General features: G+C 45.6%; 2 protein-coding genes across 4 annotated transcripts in view; one reads left to right on the top strand and one right to left on the bottom strand.

Moving 5' to 3' along the window:
- The window catches only part of LOC142575673 (uncharacterized), a 46,519-nt gene extending 33,069 nt beyond the window's left edge, over positions 1-13,450 (top strand). For 2 of the 3 annotated variants that reach the window (XM_075685208.1, XM_075685207.1), the window contains exons 14-15: positions 10,149-10,172; positions 12,891-13,450. In XM_075685208.1, coding sequence (XP_075541323.1) covers positions 10,149-10,172; positions 12,891-12,898 — 32 coding nt within the window. In that variant the 3' untranslated portion in view covers positions 12,899-13,450. The remainder of the gene's footprint in view (positions 1-10,148; positions 10,173-12,890) is intronic. The other variant, XM_075685209.1, reaches the window with a different exon arrangement.
- Positions 13,451-15,774: 2,324 nt separating this feature from the next.
- LOC142575671 (uncharacterized) lies at positions 15,775-20,953 on the bottom strand. The gene is made up of 2 exons (XM_075685206.1): positions 20,779-20,953; positions 15,775-16,330 (listed from the first exon to the last, which is right to left on the bottom strand). The coding sequence occupies exons 1-2, from the start codon at positions 20,833-20,835 to the stop codon at positions 15,971-15,973; spliced, it is 417 nt and encodes a 138-aa protein (XP_075541321.1). The 5' UTR covers positions 20,836-20,953; the 3' UTR covers positions 15,775-15,970.
- Between the last annotated feature and the right edge of the window lie 5,001 nt (positions 20,954-25,954).

Genomic DNA, 25,954 nt, shown 5'->3' with positions numbered 1-25,954 from the left:
CTGGAAATGCCTGGCAGAATGCCATCGTGCTAGAAGGCACTTGACACCATTACAATGGGGAAGTCAACTTTGAATAGCCACCTGAAGGGCTTGGATCCTGGGTACAACTCAGCAGCAGCTTTGTTGCAAACAATTGCAGCTAAAAAAGGAATTTCACTTTTTTTTTTTTTTTCAGTGTGTGCTTGTTTCCTCCTCCTTGAAATTTAAACCTTCGGCATCCTTAAAATTCTTTAATTGTTCTTGAAATTAGAGTCCAGCGTTCTGCACGAACTCTGGTGCTGTAGCACGCTGCATAATGTGCGGAAGGAGCATCTTTGCAACACTGCTTGCTGATGCTCATCTTTGAATCGCAAGTTCCACCAAGCAACACAATGCAAGGAAATGCGTATGTTTGCAAGAGTGCAAAAAACTCCAGCGTTCATGTACATTTGCAAGCTGGATGAAGGCAAGTAAATCGGGCATGCACCTTACCTTGCATATACAGACATTTTAATTTCTCTTATCCTAGTCTGGTGGCATGTCTATTGTCTGAGCAGAAAGTGGTAGTTGGGAAGTCTTCGGTCAGTGCTCGTTCCCTATTACCGCCTTCAACTGGTTCAGTGACAACTTCGCTCTTACCTTCCTTCCTACAATCCACCTCTTCTCAGAAAGGCCATGTGGTGTAGCTGCAACGCAAGTAGTGAGAGCTGGTGCCTCATGAATGCACGGTTCAACTTTCGTGAGCCATCACATGAGCATTTTGTGCCGGCAACGCACTGCACATAATCGTAGAATCCTGCAAATACTTGCACATTTGCACACACACACCAGAGATTTAGCATGATTGGTTGAAACCCCTACTGAAGTTGCCCACCCATTACTACACTAGTCATTGTACACGCTTTTCCAAGTTTTTGTTAAGATGGCATTATAGTGGGTTTCTAGATGTTGGTATAATGCCTGTACGACAAAGTTGGAGACTGGCTGTACTACCTTGGGCTTATGTCTGTCACACAGGAACATTTACTGTCATTTGAGTTGATGACACTTAATTACGTGGTACTACGTGGTGAAAATTTAACTCGAATTCATGTCAAGAAATGACACAAAATTACCATGGTGTGTGTGTAAAGTGTTATGAAGCAGGTGCCCTTTCATTCAGCTTCACAGTCATGAAATGATACTTATCCATATGAAGTCCACAATACTCAAGCCAGGGTATAAACCCAATGTTATCAACAAGCATTGCCAAACACATGGAGGCAGGTCTGTCACTGATACGTAACACGCAGGGCAGCTTTGTATTAAAGAAATGTAAGGAACCACCACTTAACCCCTTCAGTCATTAAATATGAAGGACTGGCTATAATTGTGTCAAACTTATGATACTTCGTGCCAAGAATCTCTGCACATTTGACTGCAAGAAATACAAAGTGGTAGGATGGCACATCGTGCATTCCTTGGCAAGTCATTGAGAGATGAAGTAATTATCTAATTGTTGTGCAGTCAGTAAAGGTTCGCTTTTTGCAAATAAAGATTTAGTCACGTCCGTGAAATGCGCACATTTACTGACTGCATGCATTGCGGACAAAGAATTATTTTGTTTATACAGTCGACGACTGATAATTCGGACTCTACACGGAACGTAAATAAGTCTGACCCATCGAATGTCGAAAAAATGAATGTATCCAAAACAGTTCACTTTATTGACGTTTTGAGGCCCCTGTGCATGAAAAGAAGTGGCCGATTTGTTGCTGCACGCACTTCCAACCAAATCCACCTGTATTTCAGCCAGTGTTGGGTTGTCGTCGTACGTCAATACAAGGACTGCAAAAGCTCAAGTGAAGGCTCGAGAGAACACGGCACACCAACATCCAAGTTGCTGTTTGGCGGTCGGAGAACTTGCTCAGTTATTTCATCGTTCAGTTCAGCACACGACGACACTGTGCCGTCGAGTTCCGCAAAGTCTTTAAAATGTAAAGATGGCAGGAATCTGCACACCACAGCCTCGTAGGAGGTAAATCCAGTGTGATGGAAGCATGGAAGCAAGGCCATTTGACGCAGCCTGTTAACTTCATGAGAAGTACTTCTTGTAGCCATCAGAGCGCTGTCTGGAAGGCAAACTCGACGAACAGAATGGCGATAGCGAGCCATGCGGCGGGGGCTGCTGAAATAAGATGTGATTATGGAGATGTTGATGCAACCTCTCAACTCAGGCAAAGCCTCCAAGATTGGCATTTGCAGGTAAATATCTGAAGCGTAGCGTGTAATCTCTGAGGCCATACTTGATGTCTTGTTGAGGTTTCCAGAAGAGAGAATGACGGAAGAGTAGGCGTACGCTAAAGCCCCGGACGTTGTCCGGATAATTGAATGTAGAGCTGGCAACTGTCCAAAATATTGGTCTTTATGCATTACGTCTATGGGGCCGTCGGCGGTGCCGTGAAGCTGTCCAAATTACCAAGCATGTTGAACATCCCGTCAAATATGGTCGTACCTTTAGCAAAGTGGTCGGCTGTAGCAAAACGAAGCACATAGGAAGGGAAATCAAGGCATGATGAGCACGATGAGCATGCAATAATCTGATGCTCAATGTCTGTGGCTTTTGGCAACCTGCTCTACAGAACCGGAAAAATATAGTCACGTCCACAAATGTGGTCACGGTGCCTGAATGGGTTAAATATTAAACAATCTTAATTAAAACACATTCTGCTGTTGTTCTTCATTCCTGGTGCTAATCAAGGGAAAGAGTGCATGTATTACGTTCTGAACTGCTTGCCCTTACTCATTTGATTGCAGATTCTGATTAGGTCTAATGACTTTTAACTGAATCTTTGTGGCAGTTAACTAACAACATTAAATGTAAATGTCACTTGATGCAAATGACATCAAATCTTCTTTTGTGGCTGTGGTATTAGTGATGTGAAGTATGGGCTGGTGGTCATGCCTTGTTAAAAATCCCAACCAGCCTAATGGAGAGGGATTATGGAAATAACTAGGTGGTGGCCTTTGTTTGTGAAAACTTTCCATCACATGGTGTGTGAATGCATGGAGTTTTCTCTGGCAACACACTATAATGGAGCCGGCTTTGTTTCAATTAAAAAAAAATAAGGCAGTTCAAAAGGTAGCGCTACATCATGCAGCACCAATTTGCCGAAAAAACTCTTGTGAACTGTTGAGTTGCATCAGGAAAGTCCGAGAAAATTTCACGGGGCAAAACATGGACATATTTGTGGTTATGTTATGCAATTGCTAGCAGTGATTCAACTGTCTTCTTCAGCTTTACACCCAGCACAGCCTCTGTAAAGGCTCTAGGCCAGGATAGGTCAATTCTTGGTGGGTGCTGTAGTGAAAATATGCATATTATACTGGCTTATAAGGCGGCTTTGGGAACCTCTGGCTACAATAGGGCAACAGTGAAAAAAACTTTTCAAAATTGGCGAGCATGAGCCTGTGAGGGGCAGACCAAAGAGCGCGGTGATTTGTTTTCATTGAGGTGGCACTGTGCGGTTGCGTAATTGGTGTGGCTGTTGGTGATGGCGTGCATGGTGCATGGCCTTTACATGCCTCTGCTTTTGCTGTGGTGATTGTGCGGAAAAGTGCCATGTCAGCCCTGCTGCAGATTTTGTACAGTCTGAACCAATCTGAAGATTGCTACCCTAACTTAGCTTCCTGCTCGGGTTCTTCGATCTGTGCCATCACTTTCTGTGGGCAGGCAGGTAGCAGATGTTGCGCGAGACTTTGAGTTGGTCCTAATTGGACCAATCGGCAGCGGCAGCCATTCGGAGATTTTTTCAGACTGTATGATATTTTTGGCAGAACAGCTCTTGTTCCAAACTTGGCTTTTAAGACGAGAATTGCATTTGTTGTGTTGTGTGGTGCATTTGAGCAAAGCTTTTCTCATGGACTGCTGATTTGTGCTTCTTTTGTGCTTCACAATGACTTTGAGTATGGCCTGGCGTGCTTCTGCCTGCCGTGGTAGGAGTTCCTGTGCAAATAAATAATGCAGACAGGTCTTTCATGATTGGCTAGCGATGCAAGTAATGAACTATTCACTGAACAGCAGCAGAAAGTGAATGTGGTGATGAGGAGAGTGCGGGAGGGGGGGGTGGGAACCTTGAATGTAAGTTGAACAAAAACCGAGGACAGCATTCCCAAAATAAAAACAGCATTTATTGAATAATGACCTTGCCAAGCTCATTCTACGTCATCGTCGCTGCTAGCCTTGTCGCTATCTTCCTTATCGCTGTCATCTTCAAACAGTACAATACCTTCAAACAGTAAATGCCATCCTCGTTGCGGCGCACACAGAAGAGCATCTACCATTGACGTAATAGTTGTGCAAAAACTCGCAAGGTGGAGAGGACTAATTAATAAAGGGAAAATCGGACATCCACCCGTTCGTAGCTATTGCTACGAACGGGTAGCTATTGCTACGAACGGGTGGATGTTTGATTTTTCCTTTATTAGCATCTACCATTGCCCCCTCTAATGATGGACGCCTTTCTCATCGATGCTGAACTCCCGCCCGGCTTGAACATTTGACGATGCTTCCGCGGCCAGCACAATTTTTCGTCTGAAAGCAGCACTGTAGTGCCATCACCTGTTTGGTGCCATTACGATAATGCCACGCCGCCTGCCAATACCATAGAAAAAAGAACCAGCTCCGATATGATACAGGTCAAAATGGCAACGTTGCTTGTGTACTTCAGTTGGCTACTTCTGCAGCTAGTAGCGGCTGCAATACTGACTTTTCTAGATGGCGCTAGCTACGCACCATGTTTATGAATATCAATTTAAAAACTGGGGTGCTTTTAAAGACCTCGAATCTAAGCCAACCCTAGAGTTTGGTACATAATTATTTGAAAAAGAAATACTATCAACTTAGAATTGAATAAATACGGTATTTTTGTAGGTGCTTTAAAGGTTATTAAGTACACCCAAGTGCTGTACATGGTCCTGAATGTTTTGCTCCGCGCATTCTAAAAAGGATATTGTGCTTACTGCTGCATTGTTCTTGCTCAGCTTTTGCAGAACGACCGTATTTTAGCGTCGACTTGTTAGTATAACACTTGGCACAATTAATTGCCTAGGTTGTAAGAAAAACAATGCAAATTTGCCTGCGCTTATGGGAATGCGAGCTGCTGCCGCGACGGCGCGAGCGTAATCTTGTGTCGCCGCCTGCCTTCAACTGCAGAAAGCAGCGTTTCAGGGAGGGCTGCCGCGTGTTGCCTGCTCCTGGAACAGGCGACTGCCCTCCCAGAAACACTGCCTTCTGGAGCTGACGGCAGGCGGCGAAACAAGTGTACGCTTGCGCTGTCGTGGCAGAAAATTTTGCATTTTTTTTTCTTGCAAACTAGGCAGTTAATTGTGCCAAGTGTTATACTAACGAAGTCGACGCCAAAATGCGATCGTTCTGCAAAGTTTAAGCAAGAACTGTGCAGTGTTGAGTGGAAAATCTTTTTTCGAACGCACACAGTGAAATACTCAGAACCCTGTATACTGAGGTGTTAGACTTGCAAAGCTAGAGTAAATTAATTCAGTAACTTAATTTGTGTCTGTTAAATTATTTTGTACCTTTTGTGTTACCTTAGTGCTTTCTTAAAATGAGACATTTATATTGAGCAGCGTAGGATTAATCGGGGCAGCCTAGTGCTTCAAGTTTTAATCTGTTAGACTGGTTCTTAGAAGTAAGCTGCCATACTTTCTTACGCCATAACACTAACACATGCTGGAATGTGCCGCTTCCATCCTGTCAGTGGTGGGCTGATCGGACACAATTAAGGTGCTGCCATCTAAAATCTGCGCATGTGCTTGGCATGGGCAAAGCATCATTGCATGCACTTCTGCCTTTGTTCAGTTTCAAGAAGTTAGCAGGCCATCACAAGTTGCCTATGATGCACTGAAGTAAGTTAGAAGCAGGGGCACCTACAAACAAGCTTGCGAAGTCCGTCATGCCATACTGACTGTTGCGATAGACCGACTTCACGGCAAGCTTATTGACTGCGCCATTGCTGCTGAAAAGTGGTCCTTTAATGGACTGAAGGGTTATTACATATTGGAAAGAAATTGTTTGTGTTTTGTGAAATGGCAAGCCCATCTAGCTTTCATGATCGAAAGGCAGGGAGTTGAGAAATGGGAAAGATTCTAGAATATCAGTGGGCTCCAGGAGGCTTTCCCCTAAGATTCACTGGGAAAATCCACAATGGCACTGTCCTCAGCATTCCCCTCATTGTTGCCTTGAACTCAAGTTCAGCAGGGAACGCAGCGAGGACAACTGTCATGATGGTTCTGGCAGGCCTGCTGCGCTGCGGATGCGGTGAAATCGGTCTTATTATTGATTGTGCCTACTGACTATGGCGGAGGTGTTGGCATTTGGTGCCAGTCTGTTCTGGCCTTATAATGCTTGAAATTTCTATGCGATTTCATGTGGCCTTTCGGAAATGTGCCATTTTTGCTGCTGCTTTAACGCTGCCGCAGTTTGTGTGCATTGTAGCAACGAATGTGCTGGCACATTATGGTAAATGTTGGGTTTCACACTTGTTTTAACCAATGCTGTATTATTTATTAACAAGCGGCCAGCCTTAGTCCTTTCTTACCATTAAAAAAAAAGAACATGGCTCATTGAAGTAATGCTTTTGGATGGAAGTGTCGGTAGTGCACGAATTCATAAGTTGGTACAGATGCCCCGACTAGCATGTCGAGCTACAACCAGGTTAAATTGAGTGAGCGGTGTATAGCAGTGTTCAGGTCTGTGTGCCATTTCTCGTAGTTTCTGGTCTTTTGAAGGCTGTGTATGTAATGTTGAGCCGCCTGTGGATGCTGTTGACTGTAGAAGTTCACTTCAGGCTAGTCTCAGGATAAAAAAGAGTGACCCAGTTATGATTGTGCAGTGTAATAATTGCCACCTTAGGATTGACATGCATTGTCCCGAAATGGTACAAGAGCCAAAAGCTGCCTTTTAATTGGCTTGTTGGGACAGTTCAGGGTTCACGTGTTATTCCGTCAGAAGGCCAGTCTTACCCGCGCATTGTTTCGCTGCATTAATGAGATGGTAGTGTCGTGTTCATGTTTCTTTTTTTTTCTTTCCAAATGGAGTTGCTAAAGTGAGTTTTCAGTGGAATCTAACCATGTTGCAACTTATAAAATTCGCCTTGCAACCCTTTTGACAGAGAGATGTGACTGTGACATATATTAAAAGAAAGCCGCCATGTACCCTCTCGCCTGCATATTTCTTTCCCGCTTACTCACAACTAAAGTGGATGCATTTATAAGGCAAGATGCAACATTGCTTTTGTTAGTATGCAGTCCACAGTGCTGTTCTGCCTATCTTCTTGCTGTTACGTTCATTTTGCGGGCTTGATCTTTCCTCATCTCTGCCAGAGGTTATGTGGAATGGCGGTGTCGCAAAGTTTTTTTTTTTTTTTTTTTTTTGCGAGGGTTCGCTTTTATGGCAATGCACAGGGCCCTTTGCACCCTCATTATTGTTAGACTTTGGGCGCACATGCAACTGGCTTTATCCCGAGGCTTCTTTATTCGTGTATTGAATAGTGTGGCGAGTGTACATAACTCAGTGCTGCTGTTGTTTTGCCGCTCTTTTTTTTTTTTTCATATATATATAACTGTTTTGTGACACGGCACGCTTGGATGTTTTTTGCTGCTGTTTTCGTGGTGGTTCCTTTGTTTCTTTTCTTTCTGCTGATGAGGTGCCAGCCCTTCCTTTCACCCACTGCTTGCGTGCTTTTCCCCCAAATCTTTTTATTGAAAAAGAAAAAATTGATTGGCTGTATTTAGCATTGTTGTGGCGTGTGGCCTGCTGCGGTTTTTGTTTTGCAGCAACCTACGGCATGCTACAAGGGTGGTTACCACGTGGTCGGGCGTTGTGCTATACTTATGGTTTCACCTTATTTGATTGTGAAACGTCCGTGTCCTAAATGACCGATGAAGCTGTGTTTATGTGCGCTAATAGCACTAGAGTAGTGGTGGGCACATAGAACTATGTTTTTGAGATGTTTACTCTCATGATCGTTATGTTCTAGGTGGTTGTGAATTATTTTACATTCACAAATAGGGTAGCACAAGCAAAAATAAATTGCACATGCAGTGGTCGTACACAGGATACTGTATTTACTCGCATAATGATCGAACTTTACTGTAAAAAAAAATGATGCAAATTCCAGGGTGCTATCATTACGCGGTTAAATTTTCCGCAAAAAGAAAACATTTCTTTCATCCCGCATTAGCTGTGGGATGACAACAGGTCATCAAACAGGCGGCTGCCGCTGTAACAATGTGGGACACCAAAAATGTCGGCCGGCGCAGCAAGCCAATCGTGCCAAATGCGATTTTTTTCTTCTTGTGAATACATTACGTGAATTGAAAGTTTCCTCCATATCAGTAATGAATAATATCATTAATATTGGCAGGCTTGGAGAAATAATGTAGCCATGTCCACTTTGAGGGGACAGAAACATAGATGGGCCCACTTAGCTGCCAGTGACATAGACACACTTGGTGGGCATGCTGCGAAAACTGCGGAACTTGTCTTCATGACTATCCTAATACGGCGCGTTTCTGCTAAGGGTGGGCGAATATCTCAGCTGTGCTACAAGCGTCGGCGCATGAATAGGGTACGCTTCTAACGTATCAGTGTAAACATGGCTATTGTCGTTGCCACTCACAATTTGTTGCGTGCCCACGAGTGCAGACGAGAGGAATTGAATTGTTATTGACCACGACCATTATAAAGCCTATAAATAAAGCCAAGGCAAGTTTGGTTGTAGCATTTTTTTTTTTTTCATGGACATGCATAAAGTTATGAAAGGAATTAAATGGGGTGCATGCAGATCGCTTGGTATGTCTTGAGTCGTTCGCTTAGCATTCGACAGGTGGTAAGCGCGATCATAGAAAGTTTGGCAAGTTTGGGGTGCGACCATTACGCGGGAAAGAAGAAAAAAAAGAATTTGGATGACAAAACTCAGAGGTGCAATCATTACGCGGGTGCGATCATTATGCAAGTAAATACGGTATCTGCTAAAGTGTTCCATGTACAGTCAATTTCAAAATTTTACAGACTTCAAGATCTAAGAAACACCTTGAATTTATAAGCAGTTTGTGACAGTAGCCAGTAAAACTGTACAACACTATGTTGTTCACATATGCTATTACCAGCTGTAAATCTGAATATCAGACTGTAAAAAGCATTGACAGCCGGGTGAGTTGATACAGGTTCATCGTTCTTTAACTAACTGCGTGGTAGGAAAGGACACAAGGAAAAAAGTGAGATGAGTGCAGACTAGCAACTGATTTATTGAAAGCATGTAATCCACATTAAATAGTGTCCACCCTGGGGGACGTCTCACTATCAATCTCAACACGATAGCTGCGTTGTTAATATTGTTAGTGGCACGTCTATCATTGTTAACTGCGTACTTATGTTATTAACACTGATAGTGACACGTCACCCAGGCTGGACACTATTTAAGGCAGATTGCATGCTTTCAATAAATCAATTGTTAGTCTGCACTCGTCTGTCTCACTTCTTCTTTCCTTGTGTCCTGTTCTACTAGGCTATATTTTCGGTGGGTCCATCAGCCACACTGTGTACAAATTCGCCCATGCGACAAGACTGCTTCCGTGATGGCTGAGATAGTCCGCAGTTGATTTAGAGAGCGCTTGAACTGCTTCACTCAAGCACTTTGCACAGAAATAATTTTACACACACAGCCGTCCAGCCTGGCTGCCCACGATGCAACTTGTAGTGAGCTTTTCTCTCTCTCTTTGTACCTTTTGCTTGTGTTTCCTTGCCTGGAAAGCCCTAATGCGAGGTTGCCACCTGGGGAAAAAAAAGAAATGCACAGCTTGGCTTTATATATGTATATATATATTTCCCCCCCCTCTGTCCATGCAGCAGCAGTAGTGGTTGATTGAAGTGCGAGCACTCTCTGGGAAAATGAAAAGAATGGAAACCTCTCTGGTGGAGTCTTTCTGTTCTTTTTGGTTTTCCTCCTCCCCTTTTTCTGGTGAGCTCTGATTGGGGTCTGATGTCTTCTTCTGTACACTTTTTTTATATATATTTCTTTTGCTTTTCATTAAGCGTGCGTGTGTGTACATGTGTGTGCGTGTGCTCTGTCTCATTTCCTTGACCATTTTTGTGTTTTCTATTATTTTAGTGTTCCCCAGGCTGCTGCCACCAGGTAATGCCCAGTGCGATAAAGTCGTGCTTCCCCAGATAAGATAGTCACATAACCTTTTACATTTTTTTTTTTAAAGGCATGCAGTATACTCATTCCACCCAGTCACTGTTTCTTTTTCTTCTTTTTTTCATCTACATAGTCCTCTCTCTGCATACTCTTTGCTCATTTGTAATATTTATTTACATCAGGCTCTTCTTTCACCACATCATTCTGCAGCTTAGAGCTGCCCTATGAAGTAATAGTATCCTGCCTTTGTGACCGTATGTCGGGCAATGATTGGTGCTGCCATTACCAGGAAAACTGCTGCACGAGTTCTTTTGTAATGAAGTTCCTTTTAGATCATTCCCTAGTGCCTAGACTAACGTGAATTATTTATTGCATTGCCTTTTGTCTGCGTGCTTCTGGTCATACATTTGGACTGCCCTTTTGCGGTTTGAAGTCAAGCCCATAAAAGATTGCCCCCCGAGATATATTTTAAGGCAATTTAGTCTATTGCTGCCTCCATTCATCTGGCTGCAGCTGTGCTTGGATTCGACCTAAGAAACATAGAGACCCAATGAGATTACGCCATCAGCCCTACTTGTGGCCCGTAATTTTGTTATTGCTGGTTTTCTTAACGCTAAGTGTTTTGAGGCTGACAAGTTCCCAGCGGTGTTATAACAAATGGTTTTGTTGATTCACGAGGGAAACTCTTTTTGTGCATAGTTACGTGCAGCAGGTAACTGTGGCAACACCACATCATTGTTAGAGATTTCTCCTCAGTACTGTAGCCAAGTGTGTATAATTGGAATGCATTTCGTTGCAATTTAACGTGAGTCGAGCACCACATTGCTCGTTTTCGCGAGCCCCCCTCCCTCCGAGGCCCAGTGATAGCATTTTTTTGCATTGTTCTATCCTCTTGTCTCGCGACCGGAAGGCCAGGGGTAGGCAGAAGAGAGAGGTAGCCAGTGTCATTTCTTGACGTCGCTCTGAGATCATGGAAATGAGACCATTGCATGACTGGTTCTCGTTTGCCTGCCCTTGTTGTCACATGTAGTGTAGGGAGGCTGTAGGATGCATCTTCCTTATTTCTTACCCCTTTCCCCTTCCTTGGCTGTTTTCCACAACGAACCTGCTTCCCCTTCACTCGGGTAATGAAGCAAGAGCAAGCGTAAAACTATTTAGCAAGGCATGGGTTGCATGTTTAAAACTGTGCCGTTTGTATAGAGTGGGCTTCTTCAACGGTACAGCACTGAAAGACTTCCTGGTTATGCACGTTAGACAATTAAGATATCAAAGGTGACTTGCAGGAATCATTTTATTTGTGGGTGAACACTCACCCGTTGTTAACGAGTTCCGTGCGAGCGACAGTAAATTGTCTCGCAGTGAGTTGTCGAGCGATGATGGCAGATGGCACTGTGCATGTGTCGTTTCATTGTTATTGGCAACTTGCTGTGGGACACCACTTCCTGTCAGTCACATGGACCCGTTTTACTGCGAGTGAATTTACCTGGGGGTAAAACAGCCCATCTCGTAAATCATCCTGCACCCTCGAGTAGCTAGTGGTGGTCGGTAAATTGGCCTTGCTTGAGCACTTGCTGTGTCATCCCACCTCCAATCGCACTGGGAGAGCATTGTGAAGTGGTGTTGTACTGAAGGTCTGCCCACGCTATATTTGAAGCAGCAGCGTATTGGGTCACCATAGCAACGTTGCACTGCATGGTTACATGCACTGTCGGCATAAAAGGAAGAGCTTGACCATAGCATAGGTACGATTCTTTGTGGCTGAGGGTATGATGATGCCGTTATATAAGTATACAAGCACTCTGTGTACTACGCACAGGACCTAAAAGTTAGTGTGGCAGAAAGCTTGTTGTAAGAAGCCTTCAGCGCTATGAGGGGCAAAAAAAAAAAAAAACTCTTTAGTGCAAGTTACCTACTGAGCCTTAATTTTGTGCAAAGCATTTGTGGACTTGTAAAAATGCATTTGCATGCTAATGTCTCATGCTTGCTGCCTCTTGCACTGGGCCCACCATAACATCGTGGGCTGCACTTGCCCAATCTTGATTGCTGTAATGAATAGGTTCAGCTTAGCAAGTGGCAGACCCAATGCAAAAGCAGCTGCTAGGGAAGTCGGACAAAAGTTGATTGATGATGTAAGCAAAAATGTACTGTGTCTAGATTGCTGTAGCTTTGATTTTGGCTCATGGCTTCCTAAATTTTCTCAGTTATGTAAATCTTAGCGCCATATATTAACAGATAATTGGAATGACTAGCTATATTTGATGTCTTCAAGTTATCTTTCTCATTTAACGATCTCCAATTTCAAATGTTCAGCCTTACATTTATCGCCTGCAGATATTTATCGTCGTTCTGTATGCTGCTAGGGTGTGTAGGTAACAAAGTGGTATGGTAAAGTTGTTCATGTGAAGTGAACTCGTGAAACTTTAACGGCCTCCCTTAGTCTGACAGTGCATCGTGGATATCTGAGAGCATGGGTATTTCTTAAGTGTTGGAGGAAGCTGGTTCGTTGCTAGCTTTGAGGCTTGCCTGCAACCACTAACTTGCTTGCATGATTTCCACACATTAGTAGCTAATACTTAAATCTCCACCCCCGAATACTTGCAACTTGATCTGTGCTCTGTCGGAGAAAGAGTTAGGCGAATCTGAGAGCTCCGCCAGCTGTTCTAAGTGCACTGCACTGACTGTCGCCCACTGTTGGTTCTTGTGTCGTTTCAGGTGTTTGAAGAAGCCTGAAGAAATTAGGTAAAGGAAAAAAATAGGCAGTGCTAGAAGAATTAAGTTATTGCGCTCACCTCCGACCCTACCCCCCCATCCCCTCTGCTGAAGATGGAACAAGAAAAAGACTATTATGGTTGACAGCAGCAGCCTTGATTCGGACTTGGGGGAAAAACAAATGAAATTATACAAATAACATGAAGATCAAGCCGTACTTGCTCCAGCAAGCGAAAAAGCAAGCTGACAAGCAAGCCGTAGTCAGACTTTCGTCACAAGCGGAGCAGCCTCTTGAAGCCCCTTCACCCCCCAAAATGAGACTGAAGAAAAAAAAAAAAGATGCCAAGTTCCATTGGGGGAAGACTGGTGAAAAGAAAATCTTGGAGCATCCGCCAAGGCTTCCACTTGCTTGGCAGTGAGCGTGAGAGCAGTTTATCGCTCTCTCTCTCCTCCTGTGCGGAGGGAGAGGGGGCTTGTTAGGGAAACAACCAAATGAACAGAAGAAACTAAGAAAAAAAAAGATTGAAGAAAAACAAAGGTTTACTAGTAAAACGCAGGCAGCATGTGTTGTGTGGTTCTTGCGTGGAGGTGGCCACGTTTTCGTGGACGTGGCTTGTCGGGTTGTGTGCAGTCCAGGAATCTGCCTCGGCAGTGACCGGGTTGGCACGCTAGGTGTTATAAGCTGTAGACTTTCAGATTTTCAGTGTCGAAGCTAGTGTGCAATAGTTCTTGCAAACCCCATCACCCGAGAGCACTAATGTGCTTTGTGTAACATGTAATCTTGAGTGTCAACATGACTACTGTGTAAATGGGGTTTTCTGCGAATAGCACCCACGAGATTCATGTAGCGGTACTCCAATGCAGTGTGAATGTTACTGTAGAGAGTGAGAAAACATTTGGACCATCGAGGTCGTCGTTCTTGAGGTCGAGTAGGTGGTGTCCTCATTCCAGGACTCCACTGGCCATGGCTGCTCGACGTACTTGCTGGACGAGAGCTTCTTGTCCCACCAGGGTGTCGCCGGTCAGCTGTACCTCCCACCGCTCAAATGACGTGCTAGGCGTCTTTAAGTAGTGAGGTTTGCCCCCGCACCCCCACAAGATGTGAAAGAGTGCAGGGCGTGTGTAGGTTTCAGAATGTATTAGTCTGAATAAGTCTGAGAGCTACTGCCTTTTCAGTGCTGAGCTTTTTGTGAAAAACAGATTAGCAGGCACCGTGCCTATAGGTAACATAGGCTGTTTTTCAAGTGCACAAAAGCAAGTATGCACAACTTCTTTCGAGGCCCATCACCTAAGAGGAGCACCAATGGGCATCGTGTAAAGCAACGCTGAACTACAGTGTGAACATGATTACTATAGTCCCCCAAGCAGCGCCCATGACCTTCGCGCAACATTGGTACCCAAATTGAGTGTGTACGTGACTAAAATGGGAACAAGAATTGTGCCAAGCTTTCTTTGCCTACCCTCCCGGGTAGGCAAATGGGAGCGAATGTCTCGGCCGCCTGGTTTGCACCCCCTTTCTTTTAATTGGGCTACTGTGGCACAACCTACCTTTCAGTGGAATAGTGCATTCAATGAAATTGTCTTGAAAATGAAATCTCTGACCTAATCCTTTCTATTTAGCCACTTTGTGTGTACCATTAGTGCGCTCATTGGCTCATTCAGATAGCCATTCTCCAGAATGTATCAGCCACTGACACAAAAGGTGCAGAATCCTGAAATCCAGCTGATTTGGCGTAGGTGACATAAAAGGGAGATTGACCGATTAGTCGATCGCGAGGCGCTTGCCCCGTAATGTAAAAAAAAAAAAAAAAAATGGCACACTTGCATTCAGAAAGGATTTGGCGAGAACGAGGTTTGGGCCAGTAGGTATTCCGATGATGCGACGTAGTGTAGCGTGGAAATGGGCGAAGGACAAGCGCTGGTGGTGACCTGTAACCATGGTGTTTCCGCACCAGCTCGTCATGGATGTTGACCGATCTGGTTTTGGTAAGTGTTGCTTAACGTAGTGCACTTGAACTGGTGGCTCAAGGACTAGCCATCTTCCACAGAAACTACTTAAAAAAAATGACCGTCTACTCCTGCTGTCCATAAATAAATCGCTCAAAAATTGACTTCACAAATTCTACCCCGTTGACTTCTTTCGTTCCATCGAGAAATAACCAGTACATCAAAGTAAGCAGGGCTTCGACTACGACTGTCGACTTCGTGGAGGTATATCAACGAGGTTTAGGAGGAGTCCGTGCGTTGGCTTCACCATAGCGAGAGACCTTACGGGGGGGAAGCCCACTTCTGTAATGGTACATCCACGAAAGAGGTAGTACTGTACTTGTCTGTGAATCCGACTGGCAACATAAGCATAGAGGAATCTGCCAGCTTTGCTAGAGTTCCAGCGTGTCTGTAAACGGATTAACTTTTACGCGGTGCTGGGTTGCCGGAAAGAGCTTTAGAACACCACGGCTCAGCTCAAGGTTTATTCACGCCTTCTTTAAATACCCTTTTCCGCGCCCTTACTTTTTCTTTGCGTCACATACGGTAAGCAGTTCAATCTCGTCAGACTTTCAAGGGAGCGAATTTCGCCCGCGCAATCGTTCAGTGTTGCCCGAGCTTCATTAAAATAGCGGTGGAAAGTGCTCCTTTCCACGTGATCCTTTCGACACTCGTTGGACTAGGTCCTGCAAGAACGAAGAGAGTGCCTTTTCTGCACCACAAAAGATCGCAAGACTGCGCGTACGTTCCCGCAGCTGTGCTCCCTATGGGAGAAAACTCGCTGCATTGGGGTTGCTAATTCACGGACACGTTCAAATCCGCCCTGCTATATATATATATATACATAACAGATGTGTGTGTACGATTGTGTGCTGAATGTGACATCACGCTGTACACGAGAGTGCAAAACAGTGTACAGAGACCGTCCTTTCATTCGCAGTGACAATTCTATAATTCACAAATGCACTCTTAAGAATAAAAAGCATATAAGGAACTTCACTAAAGGTGACGGTAGCGCATGCCAAAAATTTTCGATTGGCTGCGCCAGTGAGATTGCATATAGTTAAGTAATGTACGCCGTCCACGGCGCCAGTGGTTCAGACGCGTGTGCCAGCAGACAACGACGCGTCGGTTGCCCCCGAGGCCGCCGACTTGGGTCGCTGCTTGGCGCCCGCGGTCAGGGGCTGCATGGACTGCGCCGAGTGTTGCTGCTGGTCCTCCGCTTCGGGCGGCTGCACGGGAACGACCAGGAGCATCATGGTGCCCGGTGGCGCCTGGTACGCACCCTCCACGGCCACAACGGTGCCGTCTGACGTGGCGGCGTTCGGCCGTTGCAGAGGGGACGCCTCGTCTGGTGCCGTCTGCGGCGACGCTTCTACTGCGGGAGCCTGTTGCGCTGCCGCTGCTTCGGCCTGGACGCCCAGCTGGTAAATTTCCATTTGGCAGACGATGAGCGTCTGCGAGTAGGCGGACCGTGAACATATCGTGCATTGTGTACAGGCTAGACGAGCAGGCGAATACGATGACCCCGCTCGTCTTCGCTGTGTTTGCCGCTTTGAGGAAATAATATTTGCCGTGTAATACGAGAACTCGGCCGCACGCATTAATCTTGCCTTCAAAGAAAACTCGCTCGGTTGGGTTGCTAATTTACGGACGCGGTCGAATCCGCCCTGTCGTCGAATAGGGCAACGGCTTCATTTCGAGCCAATCAGAGAGGCCCTGGCAGTCCTGTGCTCCAATCAGAGCTGACGAGATGGCGAACTCTGCAATGTCCAGAATATAACATCCCCCGCACGGTAAATTTTATATTGCAGTCGACTCCCGTTAATTCGACCTGGGATAATTCGATTATTTTTTTTCTTTTAATTCGAACGCACTGGAAACTGCGGGCGAGAAACTATGCATTGCTAGTGGCGGAAAAATTTAGTTCGAACGCGAAATCACTGCCATTCGGTTAATTCGACCAGCACCAGCGCTTCCTCATGCGCTCACAGCGATAAAATTACGTTATTATAAAAGCCTGAAAGACAAGGAATTTGGACGTCGCAATACTGCTTCTCTATGCTGCGACAGCAACGCAGCGACCTGTCCTGCAGTGGTCACTACGACCTGCGCTGTGCTCTGAGCGATGTATGCTTTGAGAATTTTGTCAGCAGCGGCGACACAGTTGAGGTCTGTGCATGGGCCACTAATCGACGGCGCAACCTACTTCAAGCCATAAAAAAATAAGATCGGGATTAGTTCGTTTTTCCGGTCGTGTGGTTGGTTCGCCTATCAGGATAATTCGACCACATCTCGTGGTCACAAGTTTCGAATTAACGGGATCGAGTGAGCTATTTTTTTCTCCCCTCACACGTGTGATGGCAACGCCGCCGTATGTTGGTAACGTCAATTTCTAAAGATTGTCTGCGTAAAGTTGGTATGCTTCAATTGCACTGGGAAAGAGAAAAATATCAACATGGGAGATAGCACGACGACAGGCAGATAGCCTCGGCAAGCCAACCTGCTCTGACGCCGCTCTTCCTATCCTTCGGTGCCCGTCTGCACGTTGACTGTTGCGAAATAGGAGGTCTCCTCGATTTGGCTGCACTTTCTGCACTAGTTCAGGGAGTGCAGCACTCTAGCACTCGATTTGCCAGTGCAGCTAGCGCCACCTGCACTTCGGCACTCGATTTGACGTCGTGCTGCACGAGTTCATGTACACTTCGGCACTAGATTCTCCGCAAGTTCTTTTCTCGTGCACGTAGTGCAAGGCTTTTGATAGCAGACGACACATGCGCCTCCGTGGCCATGCGGGTGTTGGTAGAAGGCATCGACGGCGCCTGTTATTAGTAACGCAGCACGGACGCCAGTTTTCTTCAGGATGTGTACGCAGCATCTTGTTAAGAGCGCTTTCCGGCTTCAGCTGCTGCTAAGTGCACTGAAGGCCGGGATTTTCCCTCAGGTCACAGTCGTTTGTATTAATTTTCACGAGCTTACCGCTACCTCGACGTTAAAAACCACATCGGTCAGTCGTTTGAAACGTTGTGCCATATGATTCAGAAATGTGTGGAAACCGCGCTCGGTCATGCTTTCTGAATAATTATGCCGAAGTTGACCTAATTTCTAGGTACTAATACATAAATTCTTTCCACAGGACCAAAAAGGCCATTGCGCACACTTTTAAGCTCGCGGCACACACCAACAAAAGAAAAGCCACAGCCGCCCAGTCGCAGCAGACGAAGGCCTGTACGTTCTTGCACTTTTGTCCTCGATTTGACCGCTGCACTGAGAGCGCTAGTGCCGCGCTACACTTACACTTGAAGAACTGGCGCTGCACTGGCACGACACTTTTCTGAACTAGTGCAAAAAGTGCAGCCAAATCGAGGAGACCAAGGCTTTCCATCGTTGCCATAGTTTGGTTTGTGCGGACTTGCGGTGCCCTTGCCTTGAGCGGTCCTAGTCACCCGCTCTCGCTCGTTCTCTCCGTATTCTCGGCTGCTGGAGCTTGCCTGTCAAGTGGGAAGGGCCCGTGACCCTTTCCTTTGTATTTTTGTGACTAAGCTTCAAGATTTTCAGACGACGCTCTCTCCTAGTTCTTCTCGTTTCTCCATGTTCAATGCTACACGGTGGCCAGGAGTGATGCTGTCAAATTCCGGCCGCCAACATCACTGAGCTTTGCCGCCACTTTCGTCGGTTCTTGCTGTCTTTCTTTTTCTTCCTTTCTTTCTTTCGTTCTTTTGTTTTAACCCAGTCAGAGACCGACAGCTTCCATGCGAACCATTCAGAGTATGTATAATTGCGAATTCGATTATTTGGCAGAACTGCTGTAGATAGATATAAACAATTCCGTTCTTTTTTATCCTTTTGGTGCTTAACTAAATTGCCGGTTAGTTCGGTTTTGATTACACTCTTGAAAAAAGTTTGCACCCTTTGGGGCTTGTCTTACGACGATAATCGTCATCTGTCTTGCCCGCATTTCCTTTCTTTAACGCTGCGGCATAGAGTTTCTCACTATAACACCTAGAGGGTAATCTGGCGCCACCGTCTATGGGAGTTTCTCAAGGGGGCACCGTGCCGTCATGGGAATGTCTGCGAGGCTCGTGTTGGCTGGTGTTGTAAGAGGCTTCGTCTAAAACGTGGATATGGCTACGCAAATAACGCGTTCTCAAAGTAAAATCTTCATAAAATGTTTCCATTCACGCATATTACATCTTTACTCACCCACGATGCATGGCCAAGCGAAGAAAAGCAAGAACAGACGACCAACTGTTTCAAAGCGAGCGCGAACCTTGTCGTCTGTCCTCCAACTTTAGCGGCCCGCTGATACTTCTTACGTAACATGCAGTCGTACACACAATAACAAATTCTCATAGTTAAACAAAACATGTTTTCGCGTAATAATAAAGCTAAAACAGCTTTTCACGTGCTGTTTTAGTAGAAAGTGAATCATTGTGACAGACGGAACGGTACTTGCCAAGCGCGTCTTCAAGGTGTCCTGTCTCTACGAGAACGATGCCAATCCGAATCCACAATATACCGGCATTCCCATGCATACCACAGCGCAGCAGCGCCAGGTTTCCCTCTAGGTAATGTAGTGAGAAACTCTATGCGCTGCGGGGCCGGTACGTCCGAGTCGCGAAGGGAACGCGCCTTATCAGCGTGACACAGCATTCTCGCCGGGAACAAGCGCTGAGTTTTCAAGAAAGGAAACGCAAGCAAGGCAGTTGGCGATTGTTGCGGGACAAGATGAGCTCCAAAGGGTGTAAACCTCTTTAAGAGTGTATCAAGCGATCTTTTACGAACCTGAAATAATAATAATAATAATAATAAGCACCTATTGTTGGACAGATACACGGGTATGTGCACACAACAGAATCTCCATGCCCGTATACAAAGTGAACATCTCTCAAGCCTCTGTTCAAGCAAGAAAAAAATAACTGTGCACGCATTAAAATATAACCGCAACGATGTATGTTGTGTTGATTCTTCGTCCTAGATAGCACCGCAGTCTCATTGCAGTAGAAATGTACCTCGCGGGCGTTTTTCGTCGCCGGTAACGGTGTAAATGTCATACACAAAGTCGTATCAATTTTCTTAAAAACCGGCTGCAGCAAGATTAAATCATTGATATGTGCTGCCGCATGCATCTGCCTTCAACTTTAAATTGATTGGTTTTCTTCTTCTTCTTCTTCTTCTTCTTCTTCTTCTTCTTCTTCTTCTTATTATTATTATTATTATTATTATTATTATTATTATTATTATTATTATTATTGCCTCTATTTCAGTTTGAAACAAAAAGGAAGTTGATGTTCATGAAAATAGACATGGAGAAACCAAAGTAAGAAATCGCTTTCCCAGAAATGCCTTATTCCTTTACCGTTCTTCCACTCTGCATTATTATAGTCACCTAGCTGCGTTTTTTCTGAACTCGGCAGTGTTTGGCAATAAAGTGCGATTCTGACATTTCTTCTTTTTAGAACAGCGGCAATTTGCTTTGCTGTTTCCTCTGCATCCATTCTACGCATATTTGAATAGCGCTAAATATGCTAGTGTCAAACAGTGTACACATGTCGAATTCATCAAGACTGCCATGTATTTTGTCGTTTACTTCATAATTTTGTAAATGTACGTCTGGATTACCCAGTCCTGCCTGAAGCATGGTAATCTGACTGGCATCAATAAATGGGCAAATAAATTCCCGCCGCTATACAAAACTGATCTATACGTCGCCTAGTTTACCATCCTGCTCTTTCTCAGTGCGCCATACAGATTTTTTTCCCCCTGTACCTGTCTGTTGGATGAGCGACGAACGAAGTACATGAAAACGTTCGGGAGAGAAATCGGCACATAGCTCGTGCATTTTCAGAAAGCTAGCCGGTCGTCAAAACAGAAACAGTGTGAAAAGAGGAACCTTTAAACTCACCTCAATAAACAGCAAAATGACCTTGTACACGAGCGGCTGCGCTGACCCAACCTGCATTCGTCAACGGTGTAACACAACACCATTCGTATGTCGCACCGTTACCCGACTGCATGACACACGCTTAAAAAGTTTGCGCCTTTTGGGGCTTGTCCCACAACGATAATCGTCATCCATTTTGCGCGCTTTTCCTTTCTTTAACTCTGCGCGCACGGCACTTGTAGGTCACCATGGAGGAAAGAAACAAAATAGGAGAGGCCCTGACGTCACGTTTTTGGAGCTGGAAATGCAGCCATGTTGGTGTGCCATATGCCACTGCGCCTCCAATCAACTCGCCGGAGCAGATAGGCTCGAGCTTTGAACTTGCATTGTTACAAGCCGCCGGAAGTGTCTGCTGCCGATGCGTGTCAGAACAAAAAGCCTACGAAACTTCTGTAACAGTTTTTGGTGAAGCAGACGCGCTCCTTTGCTTTCCCCTGGCACGTTGAAGACGACGACGAAGACCCGCGCTCCTAATTACTTGAGTGTCTGTGTTGCTGGCTGGCACTCATAGACCCTAAACACAACTTTCAAGCTTGAACACCACGCTCCAAAGCCAGCTTGTCTCGCGAACAGAATGTGCTGCAAGAAGGACACGGGGCCGAAAAAAAATTTATGTTATAGCAGCAGAGAGCGCTTCGGGAGCGCGGTTGCTATGGCAACGTTGACGTTTGGGGTACCAGTCCCAGTGCTCCTTTGCGAAAAACAGCACGTGACTTCCGCCACACTTTCTCCGACACGCCCGTGGTGGTCGGAGCCTCTACTACGCTTTTCTTTCTCCTTGCAGGTCACGAACGGCATGCGCGTAATCGGCGTGACATAGCATTCTTGACATCAAAGTGGCGAGCGCGTAGTTTTCAAGAAAGCAAACGCAAACAAGGCAGATGGCGATTATTGTTCTAGGGCAAGATAAGCCCAAAAGGGTGCACACTTCTTTAAAGAGCGTAAACACTCTGAAATCAAAGGGAGTACTGGCAACTCCCCTTCCGCGAATAACACTCCATTTGCTAGAGTTCTTGCAGCCGCGGATGAGAGTATAATAATAATAATATTTGGGGTTTTACGTGCCAAAACCACTTTCTGATTATGAGGCACGCCGTAGTGGAGGACTCCGGAAATTTTGACCACCTGGGGTTCTTTAACGTACACCTAAATCTTCGGATGAGAGTATGCTCGCTGTGGTAGGACCCAAGGACACTCCGTCGGGGAGTAATATAACTCTCGAAAACGGAGTCAAACATGAAACGAAAACGGAGTTTCGCATAAATGAGTTGCCAGCATTCCGTTGTCTTTAGAGTGTATACATGTTCGGGAATTCCGTGTTCTGCGAATGAGCTTCTGTGTAGGGCAAACATTTTCAGTTGGCAATCAGGGAGTCACGGATGTACTTCTATCTTCGTGCAACCTACATTTGGCAGACTAGATATCCTCATCGTGCGTCATAACACTCAGGTCGTCTTTGAACTAGCAAACACATATAACGTGTCGACTTGACGTTGCCGAGTTTGTTCTGTGACGCAGTACGATGCCCGTGGTAAAATCATGATCGAAATGCGCTCTTCTAAGTAAACATATAGCATGCTATGTATCTGCTACTGCGGTGTATTATTTACACAATATTCCGTACTTATACTTATGTATGTTCAACGAGCCTTGATGCCTTGAGCCACTCTATCATCCGCCCACGAGTATACTACATATATCTTACAAAATTATTATTACGACGCGCCACATAGGTGACATCTTTGCCTGGCACCAGTTCCACCGGGGTGATTGAACTCTAAAGAAAGGGAAAAAGAAGTATTTCATCTCCATAAATGTGGCGACTTGCCTTTTCCCGGTGCATGATCTGTCTTTGAAAATAGGAACCGAGGTACGGGGGCTGCGTGAAAAAAATAAATAAAGACAAATCAGCTACAAAGTAACACTAATAGAATAATTGACTATATATGCGTGAAATCATAACGCGGGCTTGTCAAACAGAAGGGGAGGAAGATAGTTGGGGCGTTGCAACCCGTTTTCTTCAAACCTTAGAACACGCTGGAATGAGTGCGATGTCTTTAAACATATTATCGAATGATGTTTTTTTAGAAGGACCTATGATGATAACAGAGATATAAAGAGCGCAATGTTTTCTTTCCCCCATCACTCCTCAATTAAGCATTTCCTTCTTTTTTTTCTTTTTTGCCTGCTTGCGCGCGAGCTTTTTGTTCGGGAGTGATATGACTCATGGTCGCGAGCAATCACCCCAATGGCTGGCGTCTCTGTGCTGTCGCGCGGATCTCTTACGTCACAGTCGGGGCATAATAAAAGGACGGGGCTCGGAACCCGCGTGAGAGAACGAACGATATTTTATGCGAGACTGCGGGCTCGTTGTTACATGCAGCCGAAATAGTCGACACCGCATTCTCACGGCCATACGTTGCCTACACAGATCGCGGACGTTTTCTTATACCGCGTTCCAAAAGCGTTGCTCACCAATCCGTGCAGGACAGGCACGACCGAAGGTGTGCTTGTGGCACCCGTATTCACTTACTCCTCCGGGGATTAAAAAGGCGCATTTCAAGAGGCGGGAAGTTCCGACACCCACTTGCAGTGACCATTTGGGGGATTGAAAAGTGCGTTTCAGTAGGCGGACGAACTATTACGAATGAAAGTGTGTTTTTATACACCCTCGTCCGGTGACCCCTTTGGGGATGCCTTCTATAGGTGGCCGAAGCCCGGTATAGGGCAAGATATAGTGCATCCCCCCGCACCAAGGTCGTCGTCACTGCAAGACGTATTTCCTTTCCCAGAGACGAATGGGATGTATACCGTGCGCTGTCTCCGCGGTGATCTCTTCCGCCTGATGTGCAGCGAGTCGTTAAAGGGGCACTAAAGTGAAAAATGATCTCTTCTGCATCAGTAAACACCAAAAACACCACTCTTAGAACGATAAGACGTGTGGTAAGCCAGAAAATGCGCGAGAACGAAATACGGGTGGCGACGTCTACTTAAGTTCCCGCACCTGGGGGCTGTGACGTCTTGGATTTTTGATGGCATCTTCTAGGGCCTACTAATTATATATAGCGGTACAGATTGACCGCATTGTGTTCTAAAGGAACCAAATATTAAACATGGCGAGTTTCGGGAACCTTTATTCAGCCAACGCGGCCGAAATGCGAAAAACATACTTTGGAATTCCTGACGTCACGCTGACGTAGCGGCGCTGGGGTTTCGGCGCGAAATTCAAATACTGATACTTGGACCTTCATTTTTCTCATCAAACTATTTCTTTTTTTTAAATGACTGCCTGCAAGGTTCTCAAACAATGCTTTATTAGTCTAAACTGATTTATTGTTTCGCTTTAGTGTCCCTTTAAGTATGTAAGCGGTCGGTCGTCCTTTATTCCGCGCACGTACCTGCACGATCATCATCCTTCCGAGGTCGATGGTGGTGCACAAGCCAATTCCCATGACGCGCGCCGAGATGCCCACCAGGCTGTTTGCCATGCCGTCGTAGTTGTCCTGCGTAATGACAGGCGGACTCTCGATGTCGCTAATCAGTTATTCGATTCGGTAATCTAAACACGAACTACGCGGCGCCTATACAGAGAGTGTAACCGTTAAAAAAAAAGGTTATTTGATTTCTGAACTAAAGTGGGTGACTGCAGAAGCTTAAGTCTCACAATTGATCAGAACCGATAGCCAGGTCAGCTATATTCAAGCGTTATGACGCGTTTGCGCCTTCTTGAGGAGGGTCAGTGAGCATTTCGATTGTCTGCAGGGCGCCAGACTAGCTTCGCAAACGAAGGGAGCCGAAAGGGGGGGGGGGGCGGTGAGATAACTTTTCATGCGCTGTGTGCCTGCATGCGTCGCTAAGCGTTTGATGGCTCGCTGTGCCTGGCGGACGTCACTCCATAGAGGTGTACGCATACTCGGCAGGAACGAACATATACAACCACCTCGACTGGGCAAATTCAAAAATGAATTGTGCAGCACCGAAGGAAGCAGCTGCGTATACCTTGTACATGCAGGCGGCCCAGGCCACGATGAGCACAAGGTGGACAACGTGGAAGAAGCACTCGAAGGACCCCGTCATCCATACGTAGGGACGTCCTGCGCGTGTCACCACCAACCGCCATCTTGTGTCACCACCAACCGCCATCTTGTGGGCATGCGGCGCATTGCGGAATTCTCTGCGACCAAGCTTAATTATTTCGCTCCCTTCCGAAAACAATCTCGTCTGTCCAAACGCTCGTGGGAGGTGTGGTGAACACAAGTCAACATAAAGGGTCACTCGGCAGGTTTGGGTTTTGCAAACAAGCAAGCCCGGTATGTATACATCGCGCTTTGGCGACGTTGTCTGCAGTCTATAAAACCGCCGCACGGCGCAGAAAGACAGCTGAAATTTCAAACGAAAGCCCGCGCACCATTCCTCTGGAGGGATTCCCGCTAGTTCTTGCCGTATACATAATCCCCTAATACTTAACCAATTAAAAAAAAAAAGCTGTGGCGGTTTAGGGGTAAATGCGAGAGACATGCGTTCGCACTGTATACGTCGCACTTCTTTGAACGTCCGAATCCATGGTGGAAACCGCGTATCGAGGCATTGCAAAGTGCTGTTCAGGAGCTCACTCAACACCGCGTTCTGCCGCCTCTCTTCGAGGAGCGAAGTGCAACTACTGACGGTGGCCCAGAGCAGACAACCGTAAGTAGCCGTATATATATATATATATATATATATATATATATATACGCAGGAAAGAGACGACGAACTTTTTGGGAGACTTCTTTTTCTTACTTAACGTTTTCGGCTGGTGGACCAGCCTTCGTCAGAGTACGAAGCCTTCGTCAGAGTACGTCGGGTCCAGCGTGCTGAACTTTGAAGAAAACCCCTATATATATATATATATATATATATGTAAACGAGAAGGAAGGGGGTTAACCGAGGGGCCCGATTTTTAATAATATTAACCATATCGACTATAAGAAGCCAACAAACATTGACACCAAGAACATAGGGGAAATTGTACTTACTAAGTGAATTAAGGAAATTACAAATTAATGGAAATGAAAGTGGATGAAAAACAACGTGCCCAGGCAAACAACTCCCCACCTGCGGCAAGTTGTTTTTCATCCACTTCCATTTCCATTACTGT

This window comes from Dermacentor variabilis, chromosome 3 (assembly GCF_050947875.1).
Source record: "Dermacentor variabilis isolate Ectoservices chromosome 3, ASM5094787v1, whole genome shotgun sequence".
Lineage (NCBI taxonomy): Eukaryota > Metazoa > Arthropoda > Arachnida > Ixodida > Ixodidae > Dermacentor > Dermacentor variabilis.
This window is presented reverse-complemented; position numbering and strand designations above follow the sequence as displayed.